General features: G+C 39.0%; 1 protein-coding gene and 1 pseudogene across 13 annotated transcripts in view; both read right to left on the bottom strand.

Moving 5' to 3' along the window:
* The window catches only part of ATP2B2 (ATPase plasma membrane Ca2+ transporting 2), a 216,119-nt gene that overhangs the window by 109,874 nt on the left and 85,244 nt on the right, over positions 1–21,001 (bottom strand). For 8 of the 13 annotated variants that reach the window (XM_089523582.1, XM_089523559.1, XM_089523613.1 and 5 more), the window contains exon 5: positions 3,804–3,929. In XM_089523582.1, the coding sequence (XP_089379708.1) occupies positions 3,804–3,929 (126 nt within the window). Of the gene's footprint in view, positions 1–1,386; positions 1,420–3,803; positions 3,930–21,001 lie in introns of all 13 variants that reach the window. The other 5 variants (XM_089523545.1, XM_089523525.1, XM_089523608.1 and 2 more) reach the window with 1 other exon arrangement.
* LOC149321521 (lipid transport auxiliary protein 1 pseudogene) lies at positions 18,414–19,149 on the bottom strand (annotated as a pseudogene).

Consider the following 21,001-nt stretch of genomic DNA (forward strand, 5'->3'; position numbering starts at 1 on the left):
GTTCTGGTGTGATAAAACAGGTTCAGTTCAAGTTTGATAAAGTAAGCTTATTACCAGTACGCTTGTGCTGTTGTTGTTTTATTTTGTATTAGTTGAAGACAGAAAATAAAAATGGGTCAATCACAGTTCTAAAATGTCAAAAGTTTGGCTTACAAAGAAAGGGATAGGACAGGCAAGAAATTTCTTCACATCAGGAGACAGTGAATGTTTCCCAAGATTTTGTATTGATTGGAAATTAGCTGAGCTAGAGCTGAGTGAATAATCCACAGTGAATGACAGGTCTGAAACAACTTTGTTTTTAATTAGGTTTTTTTTATATATAAAAAAACAATAACAGAATTTTTGAACTTTTTCAAGCATATTTTATACTTAAAGTTACAAATCTTTAGCCAAAATAAATGGGGAGGGAGTCTTCAAATATTTAATTTTGGTTTCTTTTGAGTGTCCAGAAGCCGCATGTGATCCAAGTAAGTTAGTGGTATGTTTTGCTATTCTAATACTAAACATTTAAGGTGGAGATGGTACAGTCAGCAGCATCTAGCATCTTATCAAAGCTATAAAATGGTATGAAACTCAGTATCAGAGGGACTGCTTGAAACTGCCAGGAGAGTTCAAAACTGTAAAGGCTCAGGCCAATAGCCAAGTGGCTTTCTTTTCTAGGTTGGCTAGCTGCCATTTCTTCCCCATTGCTGCATGACTGTCAAAGCTCAACTAAAATACTAATCAGGCATACATTAACACTAGAACTGGGGGGAGTCCAATGAAGCTGACTGAGAGGAGATAAAGTACTCTTCTCCCCAGAACATAGCTAACTTCTGGAATTTGCTCCCACTGGTGGTCACTAGGTTAGACAGCTTGAAAACAGAACTAGACTAATTCACAGAGGAGAAGGCTCTTAGTGGCTACTAATCACAGTGGCTACAGACTGCTTCCAGGATCAGATGCTGTATGCTTCTCAATACCAGTTCTGGGGAGCAAGATTGGGAGACAGCTATTGCCATCATTCTCTGATTTCTGGGTATTTCTTGTGCTTGCCCAACAACGACTCCCCCCAGCCTGCCTGTCTCCTCTTAAAATATGTTTTTAACCTCAGCTGGTTGGGCCCCTAAGTGTTCAATAAAAGTTAAAATGAATGACTTTGCGCCCACATTGTAAATGGATGAAGAATTTGCAGATATAACCAGAGAACAACAGAGAAAAAAGGGGGAAGAATGTAGTCCAAATTGAAATCCACAATTTAATTGCAACCAAATCACAAAGATATGTTTTCTTGACTATTCACTCAGGTCTTTTTCATTCTCTTTTTGATTTCCAGCACCATTAGCAGGACAGACCCTTTTAAAAATGCCCAGACTCTCCTCTGAGATGGTAGATTTCTTACTCTACCTGAAAGGTGATGTCCATCCTCCTGTTTCACACCTGCATGATGATTTTTACAAAATGTTAATGAGGAAGGAATATACTAGATAAAACTGAAATGCAAACACATATGACTGGTAAGCTTTCAAAAAAGCTTCAAGCATACATACAAGGAACGTATGATGTTTGTGCTTAAAATCAGGGACATTATCTAATGAGCACTGTTGCTGTAGCCCACAGTCTATTTCAGAGGAGTTCATGCTAGAATCATGAACAAGCCCTGTTTAGACAAATAGTGGGAGGATAGGAACAGTGCTTGGAGAATTGCAGCTCCATGCAGCCTAGTCACTACATCACCAGAGGCTTGCTTGAATGACTGCAGAATGGATTTTGAAAGCACTTCATTAGATGTTTTAGTGGATGTGCAATGAAAGCTATATGACAAACATGAAACGTTCCCCCCACCTTTCCCTCAGTCAATAGTGTAGGTTAGCAGGTTATTCTTTTTTTTAAAGGGAGGGAGGGAAAAAAGAAATGAAAATGCAGGGCAATAAAGAACTGTACACTATTCCAAGACAGAGAATTATGGAGAATTGGATATTCTCACCAAAAGAAAAAAGAACTTGTAAAAATTGTAGATAGTGATGAGCTATATGTGGGTTTCTGTCTGAAATGATGTCTACTTAAGATGTGTTAATAAAAGATTTTAACTCCTTGGTTACTTTTTTGTGTTCCACTTGTCACAATAATGTTACATAAAGCAAGAAATAATGTATGTCCAAAAAAAAAAGTTGCATTATTCTGACCACTCAATTTTCACTTTGTCTAAGTCCATTTTTATGTAGTCTAAAATATGAAAAATGACACTCTGGAAATAAGCCTGTAATATATATTCTTCTTAAGTTAAATTCAAAATCAGTTGCTTTAAGTGTGGCAAAGTGTATGGTGGATGTTTAACACAGCTTGCAGTGCTTAAATGTATGCACAGGTTTGATACACTAATGTACATGGGATAAAATATCCCAGACACTTTCCTTGTCTATAAGTAAAAAATGTCATGTATTGTTTCATATTTACTTCTTAATATGCACTTCTTTTAATGTTTATGGCTGCAATGCCACATGCATTTAGAATCATAGAGTCAGAAGGGACCACAGGGGCCATCCAGTTCAAGCCCTTGCTTTGCAGGAATACACAACCTTCCTGGGAGTAAGTCCACTGAACTCAATAGAGTCTACTTCTGAGTAGAAAATAACTAGGATCATGATTCGCAATAGTATACACTGGGACATATCTGGTACCATTTACTTTGGCTATACTCATACTAAGTTCCAGCCTAACTGGATTTCAGACTATGTTATCAGCACAGAGATACCAGAATTATGGTGCATACTTGTAGAAATCTGAGAAAGTATATATTTATTTTTTAAAAAGTTTGACTATATTTATGGCTATACTTGTGCTAAGGATGTATGGTTTGATAAAACAACTTTTATTTCAACGAGAGATGCTTTAAGAAACCTTGAATCAGCTGCAGTGAACCACACAAATATATAGATATTTAAAAACCCTATTATTAATTTCTATATAGCCTTACAGTCTAAGGAGTTTCTTCTGGCTTTATGTTTCATTAAGTTTAAATTGTTAAAAATAGCTGCCTGGTTCTGAAAATAAAGCAGTAATATCCATGTCACTTTCCATGAAATATAAACAGCATTGTTTTCAAGGAGTATTCTACACAGGGAAGACCCCAGCTAGCCTACCTCTAGGCACTCTGTCAGATCCACTGCTCCATTGGTTAAACTGCCCTCCTGTCATAGGTGAAGTCCTTTTATGCAAGTGTTCCTACTTCCTGCTCTCAGTGTATCCCCTCAACTATCAGACTTTTGGGCAGTATTCAGATAAGTGGCATGGCACTTTCTATTTACAAAAAATGAATGAACGTCATTTGCATACTGCATAAAGCAGAAGGACGCATCCAAATTATAGAGCTAGAAAATAAAAAATAGGGGCAATTTTAGACAAATATATTTTAAACTTAAAAATTAGAGTTTATTTTCTTTTTTCCTTAAATGTAATTTACCTCCTAGATGAAAGGTGGGAACTTACTAAAGCAAGAATTTGCTACATTTATACTGGAATATTTATACTGGGACACTGAATTCTTTTTGCGAATTTTGAATATATGAAAATTTGGATTTCATATGAAAAAAAAGATACGATCCATTATTAAGTTCCACTAGAGGGTATACAATGCAGCTGATTTTGTTTCTCAAATTTTGCAAGGTCTACAATGTTCAAAATGTCAGATATACTTCTATCCCTGAAGGAAGGACTCATAATTTGATGGGACTGAATCAGTATAAATTCAAGTACTCCTGTGTTATCAGTCTGAGTCATTAATATTTTTAGGTGAGAACTAAGATACAGAATGATATTTGTACCTTTTTTATCCTTCTTTTCCTCTTCATCTCCACCAGCACCCAACAGGGTAAAGATGATCCCTGTCTGAGAATTAACTCCCACTGCAGTGACAAGCATTCTTCCAGAACCTTCCATGACATGGGTACCTATGAGAATTTTTAAAGGTATATATTAACAGGCTGTTCTTTAAAAAACAACAATTTTGAACAGTTTTTTTTTAAAAAAAAGTTTCAAAAACCCCTCACCAACAACCTGTTGTCCTGTTGATGAAGTTCTAATTGAAGATCACATTCTTAATTCAGAAATAAGTCTACTTTTATGCATACTGAACTCTACTTTGTAGCCACGCCTTTCATCTTTCTGCTTCATTCCATTTTTTACAACATGGAGATGACAACAACAGTGTTCAATTTATATAGTGACCAGTGCAATGGGGCAAGGCATTCTCCTGTGCAAGGCCAGTTCATTTCTAGTTTGATTTCACTTCCCAGCCCCAAACCAGTTACAGTTTTTGCATGGCTGCTTGCAGCCCCCCCCCCCCAAAGAAGCCCTGAGTGTGCACAGTAAAAAAATCAGACCTGGTTATGTAATGCCATTCTGAAAAGCAAACAAAACAGCATGCCTTTATTTTATTTATTTTTAAAAATCTACCCTGCTTTCCCACAAAACAGAACAAAGGCAACTTTCAGTAAACTAAAACTAAACACAGTTATGACAATTAATTCAAAACATCACTTATTTACTTAGTTATTTAAATTGCCTTTCTCCTAGCATGGGACCCAAGGTATCTCACAAAAAGGCTAAAACAAGATATGTTAAAATCTTGATAATAAAAAAGTTAAAGGCAAGATACCATATTATAATATCATCACATTTTAAAAAGTGTAAAATCATTTAAAATCTTAACTATAAGGTTAAAATACTGTATTTTCCCCAATAAAAAGGCTATCTCAAAGTGATTAATCATTACATGTCTGAATAAAAAAAGAATTTGCCTGCTGGTAAAAGGAGAGGGCCATGAGAGGGAATTCCACAACCTCTCATACACTCTTCCAATCTCACACTCCAAATCAAGAAGAAGAAAGAACTAGCAAATAAAAACAATTGAAAGCTTTCATATAGCACTACAATAGCCCCACTCAGTCACTGAAACCCACTGGGTGATTTTAGGCAAGTCACACTCTCTCAACAGTGTGTTTCTTGCCGCTCTGAACAACTTGGCAAGAAAATCCTGTGATAGGTTCACCTTGTGGTCACCATGTGCAGGAAGCAACTTGAAAGTACACAACAACAAAGTGCCCACATAGAAACGAAAATTATCTCACAGCAATGGAAAGACTCAGTCTTCCCATATTATACTTGAAGGGAATTTTATTGCCTCTTGCAGCAGAGTACAGGAAGAGAGAAAATCATGGAAACCCAGTTCATTTGTCACTCACTGTGCTTTCTTCAACACAGGAGCTGGGAAGTTGGTTTCCTTACATAGAAAGCAATGTAGCTGGAGAGAAGAGCCTCACCTTGTGAGCAACTTGTTATTTTTGATTGAGCAAATGAATTGGGTTTATTTCATTCACAGACCAGCACAAACCCCTAACTTTCCTAGAGTTTCTTCATGTGGAGAGCCCCCACCAAAGAGAAATGTCTCCTCTTTCGTTTTATGAGAGGAAAGTGATAATGGGTGGGGGAACAGGGTAGGTGCTGACCTACACCCATTTGTTTAGAAAGCCTGGAGAGTAATACTTTTTTTCATCTTGTTTTCATTCAGAGTAACACTTGAAGAAGGCTATAGTAACCTTGACTAGGCAGACGGTATTCAGGAGGACAGGGGTGTCATGAGGTTGCTTTGACAACATGGGGATGTATTTCCTGCATTGCAATGAGAGGTCAGTGTTATTGATATTCAAAACATGGCAAAGCACATAACACCGCTCAGTAGCCCTGATGTGACAATGTGAAGAACAGTTTTTGTCCAATGTATGCTTCCTTTCACACAGTAGCAGTAAAAAGGTTTGTCCAGCCCCACTAATTTATTAAATTCTCCACTAGACCATCAAGTGTCAATATTACTCCTACCACTCACACCCCTACCCATCACAGGGTTGAGAAGCAAGTCAGCTTATGGGGAGGAGTAAGATGCCACATTACTTGATGGCATCAAATTATTCAGGGTAGTTACATTTTTAAAAAAGGTTAGGTAAAGAACTCCAAAAAGAACTCTTCAAACTGGGGAAATGGGCATTAAAATGGCAAAAGCAGTTCAGTGTAACTCTAAAATGCCATGCCAAGAACAGAATGCTGGTCCAATAAGATCTTTGGTCCAATCCAGCATAGTTTTTATTCTCTTATTATATTTAGTGATTTCTTGCTGTATTCTATGCATTCTCATTTGCAAGTAATCCCTTCCAAAGTTTCTCTTTGAGAAACAAAACAAATCTCACTTATTTTGGGAATAAATACATGGTCTGGATGCAGATAAAAGTATACCAGTGTGTGCATATATGAGTTAGTAACCAAAGTTTTTGCTGCTTTTGGCTGATTAACTCCCATCCCTAATATTTCCATGTGCCATCCTGCCCCTCAAATTCTGCAGGTCTTGCAATCCTTTTTTTTTTTTTTTAAAGAGGTCACTAAGGAAGGTAGTGCCCAGTAAAATCAGGCCTAAAGATAAAGGTAAGCGTAAAGGTAAAGGTAGTCCCTCGACATGAATATCTAGTCGTAAGCAACTGTAGGGGACAGTGCTCATCTCCGTTACTAAGCCAAAGAGCCAGCAGTATCCAAGGACTGCTCTGGTGGTCATGTGGCCAGCATGACTGCGCCAAATGCTGTTACCTTTCCGCTGAGAAGTGGTACCTATTTATCTACTTGCATTTGCATGCTTTCAAAGTGCTAGGCTGGCAGAAGCTGGGACTAGTGACAGAAGCTCACCCTCAAACTGCCAACCTTCTAATCTTGCATGGCATCTTAATCAATCCCTTTATGCACACATTTATCCATATTTAGCCATTTGGCTTGTCCTGTCTATGTACAGTATATCTTGTTGCACTTCCCTCTTATTTTAATTGATGTTAAAGGCAATGCTATGCCTCAAAACTGAACCCAATTCTCAAAAGATACTGAAATGTTTTCCGATATTATCTGCTGCCTTTAAGCATCCATACGTAATTTCAGATATAGTATAGTATTTAAATGATACTAAAGTGGACAGTACATTTTTAATGCAGTCATTAATATTGCATTGCGCCCATGAAGACAATTTCTTTTACTTCTGCTCATTATGAAATGACTCCATCGCACAGAGACATGTGAAGTGCAGGGAGCAGATAGATGGCTCAAATATGATACAAAAAGCCTGGAGTGAATTGTGTTTCTAACTGCAATTTCTAGAGGGTCATGCAAAAAACCAAAACTGAAAAGAAAAACCAGAATGTTTGCCATTTTCCACAAAAGCCACTTTACAGAAACTAAAGTAGAACACATACAAATTGTCTTCATTTCACTAGAGGACAGGACCAAATGTAACTTTTAATGTTAAGTCATAACTTGTGTTTCTAAAAATATGTGATTGTTGGGCACATTCAAGATACAAGAAATATGTACTGAGTTGTGTTGATTCTGACATGTTACATAATGACATACATACAAGGAGTGCTTTTATCATTTATTACTGATACCATAATCTTGTGCTATTCCATGTTACAGATGAAACCCAGCAATTCAGAAAATATGACTATAGAACCAATGTGCTGTTAATGTGTAATTTGTTTACACACTGCCACCACCACCTCCTTTTTTTTCCTGTAAAATTTGGCTCCCAGGCTTGAGACTGGATTTGAGACTTGACTTGGAAGTAAGGAAGTATAAGGAATTGAGACTCTGCTTGAGATTTGAAAGTAGAGACTCGAGACACAACTTGAGACATGGAATAAAAGTCTTGAAAACATCACTGGTATTACTATTAAATAGATGCAAGGAATTTGTTAGCTTGAAGCTAACAGCAAGCAGTGCAGGCTACCATTCTTCAGGTGGGTAGCCGATTTGTTGCCATGGTCAGCATAGAGCCCGTGATTGACACTAAAACAAAATTGATGTGATAAAGTTAGCTAAAAACATTGACATTAATGTATTATTTTGAAATTAATTTCTTCTTATTGTTTGTTGTTGCAATCCTTTGAATAATTTCTAATTCATGGTGATCATACAATGGCAAGATTTCATGGCTAGATTTGTTCATAGGTATGTCATTACCTCCCTCTGAAGCCGAGAGGGTAACTACTACACCAGGCAGGCTCTCACTTAAGTGGCTTCCCCTAGATTCTGGAACTCTCTTTTCAGGGAAGCCAGAATGACATCCTCTTTGTTGTCCTTTTTATACAAAGAGGCATTTTAAAACAGAAAGTTTTTAAAGTAGAGGCTAGATGGTGCTGTATTATTTTAAATGAACTGCTTTTAAAGAGCTTTTTTTTAATTGAATTTTAATTTTTAACATGAATGTGAATTGCTTTAACACAGTAAATAGTTTACTTCTATTTTAATGTGCACTTTTAATGTTTTTCATTATATTACTCTTTTAAAATTGTGAGCAGCATACAGTTACAATTTTTTTTGGGGGGGACAGGATGATGATGATGATGATGATGTCAATAAATCAGCTTTTACACTGTTTCAGACTTCTGAAATAAGCAGTTCTTTCATCTTGTAGACGCTTTAAGGTGCTCATCTAGGTGTCCTAAAATGAAGCTATGCCATGGCCCATATTATTTCACCAAAAAGGCCAATGAAAAGGATGGTGAACCAGGTAGCTTAAGAAATATATTCTCCTACATTTCATGTAGCATAAAGTATCAAGGAGGAAAGGAGTTGATCCTTGGCTGATATGGAATGGACTTTGTCATCATATTTCTGAATGTTTGGCTTACAGTGGTTCCAAAAAAAGGAGAGGGAAATTCATCACCTCTAAAATAAAACATTAGAATATAGACCTTGAGTGTGAACACTGAGAAGGAAAAACATATATAATTCTTGTGGCCATTGTACATACCAAGTACATAGAAAGTACATAAGTTTTTCCTCCTACCTTCAAAGAAAGAAAAAGAAATTTTTAGCGTAATCAGTGCAACAAAACTCTCTCCTTAAAAAGTGAGTACAAATGGAGGCAAACATTATGAGTGCTCAGTGAAATCAAAAGAGCATGGGGCCTTTCAAGTTGGAAACTTGCTCTTACGCTCTTTCTGTTTAGCAACAAACACGTACTGGAACATTTACTGCCAGAGAACCAAGAGTGAATCCGAGTTGTTTTTTCTCCAGGCAGTAACTGACCTGATTCCTTAATATAGCTGCATCATTTATTTATTTATTATTTATTTATTTATTTAGAAAACTAATAAAGCATGGTGACCAGTGTGTGTATCTAAATAATGAATATCTCCTGATTTCAGGACTCTCAGGCTCATTCCTAAATGACCCTCAGCTGCTTTTTTCCTAGGCGGGATTCCAAATATACTGGCCTCTCCAAATATAGCTAATTTATGATCTCCTTTTTGATTCACCAATTCAAATCCCTGGCAGATCAAGAAAGGGTTCCTAGAAAGTTGTAGGATTCTTTAGATCTGAGGGAACTCTTGCCAAAGTGCCCTGTTCATACACTGATGGATTCCTGGGTATGAGTTTATGCGGTAGCTGTTGGAGTGGGTAGTCATTTAAATTTCCCAAAATGCCACAGAACAGTTCTGTTTCAAGGGCCTGGGGCAGGCTTTAGCACCAGCGAGCTCCAACAGAATAGTGGGGACTTGGCAGTCTTTCCAAAGTTATTGGTGCCAGGTCTGGGCTGAACCATTAGGTGAGCTCATCAATAGAGCAATGTGTGACTACATGCATTTGAATGTACAAAATCCCCTCTTCAAATCCCAACTCAACTTAGAAGAGACCACTGGAGGTGATATGAAACTTGAGCTTGGTCCAAGAGTCCAGTATGCATGCTTTCAATGACCATATATTTCTGGGAACCCAGCTGATGAAAATATAGCTGGAGGCAGTTCCAGGAGGCAACAAATGAGAATGATGAATTTTCCCAGCCCATTAAATTGTTCCTCACAATGCTGCGATTTCAACCAATGACCTATCTAGAAAACCAACACAGAAACCTCAGGTTTTTAAAATGACATTCTCCTCCCATTTTCTGTTGCAGTTGTGGGCTACAGAGACCTTCCTTGTAGTGTGATGGGGGCAGATGTGGAGGCACAAAGGGTTGACCAGCAAACAAGAAGTTAAATACAGTATCTCTACCTCACCATGTTGATACAGACATGTAGCGCTGACAACATTGTTCTGAATGTTAGGAGCCTGACTGTCTTAATTCTGTTCTGTCCTTTTTGGAGAAGAGTGTTCTTTTCTTCATTTTCCATGCTAGACAACTAAGGATATGGAGTTCAGGGTTACATTGCTCATCTAGAAAACTGTTTCGATTTGGTCTGATTAATAGGCTAAAACTGCATTCTAAAATCGGAATAGGAGAATTTAATTCCTTAAATTTAGATTAATACCTGATAAACTGATATACCTGCTCCCATCGCAACCCATTTTAATAACAAGCTTTTTATATATAGGAAGACATGCAGTTCACATGCCATGTTGTAGTTAATGGCCAATCTCCCATTGATTTTAACAGTCCTCAATGGTGCTCTGAGATAGCTGATGTTGGTAGTCTTAAACACAGTAAGAGACATGATATTTATTTAGGACATATATTAATTGGACATGATCTAAAATATTATGTTATTATGTTATATTATTCTATAATAACATAATTATTTTGTTATTTATCAATTAATGAAAGAAATTACCCATTATATTCTGATATTTCATACATTTTGAATTTTTAAGTAGATGCATATGTTCTCCTATGTCTGATCATAGAATCATAGCATCATAGAATCATAGAGTTGGAAGAGACCGCACGGGTCATCCAGTCCAACCCCCTGCCATGCAGGAAATGTGTCAAAGCATCCCCAACAGATTGCCATCCAGCCTCTGCTTAAAGACCTCCAAGGAAGGAGACTCCACTACACTCCAATGAAGTGTGTTCCCCTGTTGAACAGCCCTTACTGTCAGGAAGTTCTTCCTAATGTTGAGGTGGAATCTCTTTTCCTGTAGCTTGCATCCATTGCTCCGGGTCCTGTTCTCTGGAGCAGCAGAAAACAAGCTTGCTCCCTCCTCAATATGACATCCTTTCAAATATTTAAACAGGGCTATCGTATCACCTCTTAACCTTCTCTTCTCCAGGCTAAACATCCCCAGCTCCCTGAGTCGTTCGTCATAGGGCAAGGTCTCCAGACCTTTCACCATTTTAGTCGCCCTCCTTTGGACACACTCCAGTTTCTCAATGTCCTTTTTGAATTGTGGTGCCCAGAACTGGACACAATATTCCAGGTGGGGCCTGACTAGAGTCTGTAAGTATAGGCAGGCATTTTTGTGTTCAGTCAGTGTTCATTCATCACTCATATTACTTTTTCAATATTATTTTAAATAGGCAGTCACAAATATCAGTTTGAATCATGCATATTTTATGTCACTACCAGGCTAAATATAGAGAAGAGGAGCTGCTAATTTTAGTATCAGGTATGTGCAAATGTACTTTTTTTCATCTACTTTACATTCCAAATAATAAATGTTTAAAACCTAAAGGAAACATGGCCTAAATCTGATCACTATTCCCAAACAAAGCAGATCCACTGAATCAATGGAAATTGCCTGAGTGAAATGGCTTACTACTCAGTAATTGTTTCAGTTTGCTTATTCCAATTGGGACTAGCTAATGTGTTTAGGACTGTGTACTTGTGTCAAACATAGAGTTGCCAGATCTCAGAGAAGGAATAATCCCCTCATTTCACCTTGATCTGAGAATAGCCTCTTTCGTTAAGGTTTCTGTCTTAATTTCAAAAAAAGAAAAGAAAATATGTTATTTTTCTTTCTAACTGTGTATGCGTGTGCACAAATGTGCATGTTTGAATGACAGGTTGTGCACAGCTGTGGTTAGTACTTAATGCATAACACTTAGGTCCAAAATACACTGCAGAAATAATCTAGTTTGAAACTGCTTTAACTGCCCTCGCCCAATGCTAGGGAATTTTAGGACCTGTAGTTTTGTGAGACATTTAGCCTTTTCTGTCACAGTGGCCTGTTACAGACTGCCAAAATAAAGCTGCTTCGAGTCTCTTTGGAGGTATGCTGTTTAAATGATGCATGGGTCCTAAGAGTCTGGAGGTCGTGCCAAAGCCACACTCCATTCCTAAGCACTGGAGTGCAGCTTTGGGGCAGCTTCTGGACTCTTAGGATGCATGCATCATTTAAACAGCATACCTCCAAAGAGACCCGAAGCAGCTTTATTTTGGCAGTCTGTAACAGGCCAGTAAGATAAAGTTCCCAGGATTCCCTAGTGCCACAATAAGCTACAGTTCTCAGGATTCCCTAGCACTGAGCCAGGGCAGTTAAAGCGGTCTCAAACTGGATTATTTCTGCAGTGTGTTTTGGACCTTAATGATATCATGAGGGTCCATCACTAGTTTTTAAGTTTTGCCTTGGAAAAATCAGGGCCTGACAATGGCAACCCTACAGATATGGTCCCTTGAGAATAATAAAACAGCTTTGAAGTTCTGAAAACAAATCTATTTCAAGTTTATTCAAGACACAGTCTCAACAATTTTTCTCCATATACAAAAGGAAAATTTGATTATGGTGCTTAAAATACCTCTGTATATGGTCTGATGAGAGCCAGCCTGGTGTAGTGGCTTGAACATTAGGCTATAAGTCTGAAATTAGGTTTCATAATATTCATAATATTATGATCTTTTTATGTGGTTCTAATTAATATTGTTTTTAGAAACACAACTGTAGCTAAAGGAGGATAGCATCTGCAAAACTACTTATTTAAGCCTGATTATTATTGAAGTCCTTTTAAAGTCAGCAATGTAAACTTTGTAATGATTTGAATACCCGTGTGTGTGTGCGCGCGCACGCGCGCACGCACATTACCAGCAGTTGACTTATTGGACCATCTGTATTGTTATGTTACTATTCTTAGCAAAGGCAGTAATAAATAAAAGCTTGCTTTTCATCCTCATGCATGAGTCAGAAATAGCCAATATTAGGCAGCAGCCCAACCAAGCATTTTATCCATTCTACAGAATTGTGCCAAAAAGCATAGAATAGCAAGAATCAAGAAACAAGAAGCCAAAGCTAATATTCCTAATGTTTCTGTCTTTCATGCTGCCAAAATTGTTCTTATAAATATTTAAGATGTTGCAATTTATGTTTTCTAATCTGTAAAACTACAGTAATAAGGTTTGGATTCAAGAAAAGTCTAATTAGAATAACTGAAAAACACCTTTATTTTTTTCCGCAGAGGGAGTATCTCAGGAGTGCAATTCCGTTCACAGGAAATCTGGATCCAAACCAAATTAACTGCAGCTTTTTCAGTAGCAACAAATTTAAATCTAGACTAACTACTTTCCAGGATGTGATGCAACCTTAAGATTCGTTTTGGCAATATATGGAACTTCCTTATTTCTTGAGGTAAGAATAATGCAAAGAGGGTATGCATGAAATCATGTGCTTATGCATGTCTATGGTCTCATGCCTGGATTGGGCTGAAAAGGCATGTGATAAATCCCATAGGCAGTCTTAAATTATGTTAGTATCTTCATTGTCTATTTTGACGTTTTGTACATTCTCTGTGGTCATTATTCTTGTTCAACTGTAAAACTACGTTCTTCCTTGGGATGGAAGAGATGGGCATGAAAGAATAGCTCGAATATGCTCTGGCTGGAAGCCTGCTGTCTGCATGGCCCACTCCCAAAGCAGGCCATGGACACAGGGTCTGACCAGTGCCATCAGGAGTCAGACTATGCCATCTCCTTTTTGCTCTGGTCCTAAGGACCATGGTGTGGCTTTGGTGTGGCTTCTGGCTTCTTTGGAGGCATGTGTAATTTAAACATCCTACCTCCAAAGTATCTGGAAAGGAAGAAGCACTCAGGATCATATTACAAACATATGTTTAAGTATATCAAAGAATTTCAGAAGAAAATCAGCTTGTGCTTTATAGATTATAGGAAAGCCTTTAATTGCATAATTCATTAAAAAAATATTAGGTTGTCCTGATGCATAAACTGCACTAAGAATGAGAGGCTGCTGTTTTGGCCCATCTATTTGGGCACTATATCACTGTTTTCAGTAATTGTTCCATATCTTTGCTGTTTTCTGCTATCAGTATGGTATCATCTCCACATCTTAAATTAATTGACATTCTTTTCTCCAATTTTCACACCTCTTTCTTCTTAGCATAATCCTACTTTAATTATGATATGGTCAGCATACAAGATAAGTAGACAGGATGATAAAATGCAGTCTTGCCTGACCCCCATGCCAACTGGAAACCATTCAGTTGCTCCATCATCTGTCCTAACAGCAGCCTCTCATCCTTAGTGCAGGTTATGCATCAGGACAACCTAATATTTTTTTTTAATGAATTATGCGATTAAAGGCTTTCCTATAATCTATAAAGCACAAGCTGATTTTCTTCTGAAATTCTTTGATATTCTTAAACATATGTTTGTAATATGATCCTGAGTGCTTCTTCCTTTCCTGTACCCAGCTTGGACATTTGGTATTTCTCACTACATTTATGGCAAAAACCTTTGATAAATTTACTATGGGAATATATAGCCATTTTTCCCTGATGGAGAAGTCTGTGAAACTTTGAAAACTTGCATGATATACTGCATACATTCTGGTTGGCTCAGTAAACATATAACCACAGGATAGATTTTGGATTTTTTAAAGTCAGCATGGTCTGTTCTGATTAGCAACAGCAGCTCAACATCTAGAGATCTTTGAATCTCAGCTTTCCCTCTTTTTTGTACAAGCTTGAGATGCTACTGTCCACACCCAGGATTTGTTACATGTCCTGTCATTGATGCATATCATATTATTGATCTGCCTCCCATTCCCCAAATGGCCTCCTCGTACTGGCAAGAGAAAGGATAGGGCGAGCCAGTGGCTTGAACTGCCAGATCTTGAAGCATAACAGACAAAGCTCCTACTGTTTTTCTCACTTAAAAACTCAACTGAAAAGAATGAGCTGGAAACATAACAACCCTGATACATTTAGCCTCTTTCATTTGGCACTCCAAAATATGTTGCAGCCAAAACATTATTTCTAATGAGAATACAATCACCACAAACACGAGTAGTGTGAAAGCACAGATGGCAAGCACTAATCAATCAGGAGAAGAAACTGTGATAGCAACACTAGAAGCCAAAGCTTCTAGTGCTGGAATTGAAGAACATCCCATTTTAAAATTGAGAACATTACTAAAAGAGAGAGAGAGAGAGAGAGAGAGAGAGAGATCAGTCTAAAGCAATTGAGGTCCAGAACATACTGCAGAAATAATCTAGTTTGAGACTGCTTTAACTGCTAGGGAATTCTGGGAACTATACTTTTGTGAAACATTTAGGCTTCTCTGTCAGAGAGCTTCTGGTGCCACAACAAACTACAATCCCCAAGATTCCCTAGCACTGAGTCAGGACAGTTAAAGTGGTCTCAAACTGGATTATTTCTGAAGTGTCTTTTGGACCTCATTACATTCAACTTTGAGGGCCAAATGAATTTTAAAGAAGGTGTGGGGAGGTACGGTCTATAGGCAGGTCCTCAAGCTCCCAGGATATCTACTGAAAGTTCCTGACACTCTCCTGAACTTTTTTCTTTTTAATATTTTGTGAAAAATTGTACCAAAACTGCCCCAACGTCCACAAAACTACACCAGACCATGTCAATTAGATTTTGCCTCTTGCTGCCCAAATCATGTAAAATTTGCTTTAATAGAAAGTGTGTGTATGCTCAAATCAGTCTCAGAAATTTTCAGCATGCACCAGGAAATTAAAACAGAACAATTTCATACTCTCCAGCATTTCACAGATGAATGCTGGGGTACATATGACCAAGCAGCATCAGAATGGGATCAAGACTACAAAAGTAATTAATAAGAACACACAACTGCAGCAATTTGCTTTTGTCCCAGTCTACCAGGGTTAACTGAGTACAAACTGCTTTTACATTTTTAAACTCAGATTGCTGATACTGAAGTAAGCTGAGGACAAAGCGGGAAAGTGGGAGGAAGAGAGAGAAACTGGACATTTTAAAAGCAACTGAAAAAGTAGGATGACTTTTTAAAAGCAGCTGGAAAAGAGGATTAATCAGGACAATCCCTGCCAAATTGGGACAGTTAGAAAGCCTGCAACTCACTTGCAATAGAAATGGAATCTTATGTTGAGAGAGGCTGGGGAAGAGGGGATTTTCAATGGCAGTTTGCGTAACTTCTCTTATTTGATTATTCTGTAATACCTTCTGTGCTAACATTAAATACACTCCACCAAATGAGGCCAGAACAGTGCAAAATGCCAAACTTTATGATTAGGCCCTAAAAAGCTGTGCTCTGCCTAGATTGTTCTTCTGTTCATTAACAATGCCAACTCCTGGTAAGACCCACTAAGGGTAGATCAAGGTACCAGGGCCCTAGAGTGGTTTCCTAAAACAGGACCCCCTTTGTGCATGCCTGTGGGATATTCTTGAAGTGGCAGCACAGAAATTAAATGTCATGACAAATAGCAGAACATGTCCCCTCATGTGTGAACCCATTTTTATCAATTCTGATGAAAGTGACAGCCTCATCTCATGCATTTCTGCTCAATTATCCAAGTAATCCACAAAAATATTGATAACAGAAACACTGTTGCTGTTTTTCAAATTAAAGCAAGTATACTGATTGCCCCAATGATAATATGGCTCTGGCCCCTACTGTGAGCAATGGCATCCCTCAAGGCATGTTGACAGTGTTCAGTGTTTTAGAATTCAACCATGGCTGGGAGTTTTCCGTGGGAATTAGTTTTCATCTTGTGATTAGTAAACAGTCACTGGTTTTAAAGCACGTCACAGAAGAGGTCAACCTAAGAGGCAGTCTTCAAAATCCTATTCTAGGTATAGCACATGAACTCATTTCAGAAAAGCTAACATGCTGAAAGTATGGAAGGAAATCTTGCTTGTTTAATTGTTACGTGCAACAATGAAAAATTGCCAAACTTTTCTCGCCGGTGGGTAAGATTACATAACTTTTTGCACATTTTCTAAAACAGTTTTTCACATTTGAACTTTTTGTGAAATGTTTGCATTTTTTTGCACCAAAAGTCTGAGTGCAAATTACATCTTAATCCCAAAAAATGGATTTAGTAGACAATGTATTAATTTTTTTACCAAGTATAATCATTTTGTGCAGAATACCTTTTATGAAAAACAGAACAAAAACAAAATTAAGAAAGGATTCATCTTTTCAGTCTCTGTCAGGGACAAAAGATGTTGTGCAGCCCTTAATAATTTCTTTAATAGGGTGTCTAGGCACGTCAAGCCACCCTTTCTCATCAAGGAAAAAAACCTGATTATTTTTACATCCCTACTTGAAAGAGAACAAGTCAGTCCTGCCATGGAGACTCTTGCCTCTCTCTTACACACCAGACAAGGCAGCCAAACCTCTGCAAACCCCAACTACAGTCGCCCCTCCTTGTTCGTGACTTCCCATTTGTGGTCTTGAATTTCCGTGGATGGGAAGCCAGGAGGTACAAAATGGTGTGTGCGCAGGAGCACACAGCCATTATATCAATGAGGCTTGGATATTTGCATTTTTCTGATTTGCGCACGGGGGGGTCCACAATGCATCCCCTGCAAATTGGGAGGGACAAGTATATAGTAGCAGTAGTTATTGTTGTTTTATAGCTGGGCAGACGCCCATTTTATTAAACAGCCATTTTAAAAAGAAACAAGAGGATTGACAGGACCCCTTGTTCTTCCCAAGAGGGAAAAGGCTTGTGCTGGGATCCAGGTCAGAAAGGGAGGAGCTGCCATTAGGGGACACAGCCCACTTGGTTTGGCAGGTGCTGCCCACTGTGGACAAAGGCAAGGAGGACAAGTTTAACCTATGGCAAGAAGCAGCCTCCTCACTATGACCCCCTCATCCAAAATGAGATGGCAGAAAAGCTGGTTTTCTGACTTGCAGACAGTTTACAACTTGATCATCCGTCAGGCTCCCTAATTACATAAGTGTAACATCCCAGCATCTGGAAGGCAGGTCAATCTGAATGCAAAGAGGGCTGGGTCCACACACAGAGGCGCAGAAACATGGGCCATGGGAGGAGAAGTGGATTCAATTTGCATTACGGAGTAGTAGGGCAAGGGGTCAGTTCCCTAGTACAAGGACCAAATGAAGTCCCCCTCATTCTTGGCTCAGACAGGGGTGTAGGTAGAGAGAAATATGCCAGGGAGGGTATACATCTGTATAAATAACTTAAAGAGGTAAGTGAACATCTTATTTCTAAAGCCACCAGTGGATTTGGAGGGCAAGGGAAGAGCAGGAGGATTTCGGATGCCCCTTCCCCTGTGCCCCAAAGTGGCTCCTTGCACCATTGCCTGAGATGCCACCCGCTGACCAGGATTGCAAAAACAGTCCTCACATTACAAACCAAGGGCATGACTGCCACCATGAACAGAGTGAAGCCTCTCTGTTTGTTCTGTGGTGAGAGAGAGGGAAGGATCATAGGGTGCTCTCCAGTGTGTTGTAGTTGTCATTAAAGCTCTTGAACTCCAGAAAGTGTATGGACCGCTTGCTCTTCTGGCTGGACGGTAGGTAAGTGACCTGGATGTTCGGGCCAGAGTTCACAAGAGAGAGGGTCAGGTCCTTGGCCGTGGACTGGTGCTGCTGCAGGCTTCCACTGCCTCAGGCCTTGATGATTGCTGCTAGCTAGTACAAAGATTCCTGGTACTTGAGATATTCAGCCTTGCTGAAAGACCCTGTCCCGTAGCGGGCACTGTCATACCCATACAGTAGCATGTCAATAAGACTTTTGCGGATGCCTTTGAAGGGGGTGCTGGTGTTCCGTAGGTCCAGATGGGCCTGGAAGTTCTTCCTGATTAAGGATTTGGGATGCCTGCCTTCGGCAGAAAAGGGGATTTCTGATTCTCTGACAGCATCCAGTGCATCCTGTAGATGTAGTTATAGGAACATGGGCTCCGAGGATACTCCAGTTGAAGCAGCGTGACGTCATCATAGGCTAACAGCCGAGGCTCATATTTGATGTCCTAAACCTGGGACAGTCAGATTTCAATCTCAGGCCCTTGGGTGTGTGCTGACCCACAGGAACGTGGGAGTCATGGCGAGAATTCATGGCGAAGCACATGATCTGCCTCTTGACAAAAATGAAGAGTAGTACAAAGACCAGGCGCCCGTAGGCCATGACCAGGACCACGTTCACTCCGGACAGCCAGTTGCTGGAAGAGCCAGGGGAGGAAGGGGCCACCCCAGACACTGCCATCCCCGGCCCCGGTGCCATGAGTGTATACTTGTAAGTTAGATCTGTGTCATATAATACTATTAGAACACTTCATTATGGCTTCAACTTTAATGGAAGCATTCTAGGAATCCTGAGATTTGTAGTGTGGACAGGCAGCAGAGCTCTCATGCAGAGAATTCTAAATACCTCACAAAACTACCAATCCCAAGATTCTATAGGTTGAAGCCAAGACCATTACAAATCATATCAAAGTGCTCTATAAACCTTAGAAAACATATTAGTCAAAGATCATGTGTCTAACTCCCAATTGATGCCTAGGAGATTTTAGAAATGGTCAAAGAAGGCACAAAACCTCCTGGAGCAGATTAGCACTGGCAGCAGGGGTGTGTGTGGAGGCACCTTAAACCTATAAAAGTCCACATGTGTTTGGTCAGTGAATGTTGCACACACCCCTGCTGCCAGTGCTAACGCATGTGGACTTTTCTAGGTTTAAGGTGCCTCTACACACACCAAGTTGAGGGAGTCATATCGTGCCAGAAGATTATTTTGTTGGATTGTGGACTCAAATAATAATTTTTAAAAAGAAAAGCATATTTAATAGCATACTATTTTTTTATTTCCATTCCACCCTTTATAATGTTACTATGTACAGAACTACTCGGAAAGAAAATCCATAGAATACAATGGAAATTATTCCCAGATTGGTTTGTATAGGATTTTAGCCAGACAAAGGAATCCTAGGGGAAGGAGGCAGGACCACTGGTGGGGTAGCCAACATATGTTCTGCCATATCCCTGCCTGGGTGAGTGAATGCTCCCCATTGAATGCATGTGAGGGAATTAATTACAGCTGTTATGGCTAGGATAGAGTCATACCTGTTCCTGGTGTATACAGAAGAAATGTAAGTGTTTGCAATATTATGTTTCCACACCCATTCTACCACTTTCCACTGGCAGAAAAAAAAAATGACAGCAAAGCTCTCTGCAGGAAGGTCAGGGACTTTTAACAGCCCTTCTGCTTGCAGATCTGGCTTTTCAGTGCTGAGGACCTAATTTGGTCCTTAGCCATAAAGTAATTTAACATTTAAAAGTTCAATAGAATGAGAGTCCATGCTCATACAAGGGAAATTGTCCCATTTTCTATTTTAGCTCAGAAAAATTACAGGAAAATATATCTAAAAAAGATATGCCATTTGGAAAAGTTAAAAAAACCAAACACCCTTGTAGTATATTTGGGAAACAAATGTTCAGTGAAATCACATGACCCGTACCCTCCAGGACTAAAAATCCCATATGCCTATGGGCTAACCACCTAGAGCCAGGAGTTGATCTTCATGTTTATAATACAGATGGTACATTTACATAGAGTACATATCTGGGCCAATGAAATGATGAAAAATGAGAAATTATAGTCTCTCACTTTGGGCCTGGACAGGCCAAAATAAAGCTGCTTTGGGTCCCCTTGGAGGTATGCTGTTTAAATGACACATGCATCTTAAGATATCAGAAGCTGTGCCAAAGCTGTGCTCCAGTCCTTAGTGGCTTTGGTGTGGCTTCCGGCCTCTTAGGACGCATGCATCATTTAAACAGCATACCTCCAAAGTGACCCGAAGCAGCTTTATTTTGGCCTGTCTGTTCAGGCCCTTTGCTAAACACCCAAGCAGCCAAATGATATAGTTATGATATCTGAAAAGAACCTAGCAAGAAAATACGAAAAAATTGGGATAATAATTAAGAAATAACATGGAAATTATTAGAATAGTTTCAAACCCTATGCTTTTGAATAACAAATATATGGATTGAAAATCCCAGGGGGTTGAGTGGGTAAAAAG

The sequence above is a fragment of the Sceloporus occidentalis genome, unplaced genomic scaffold (assembly GCF_023333645.1).
Source record: "Sceloporus occidentalis isolate IW3139 unplaced genomic scaffold, rSceOcc1.0.p SCAF_1, whole genome shotgun sequence".
NCBI classification, from domain to species: Eukaryota; Metazoa; Chordata; class Lepidosauria; order Squamata; family Phrynosomatidae; genus Sceloporus; species Sceloporus occidentalis.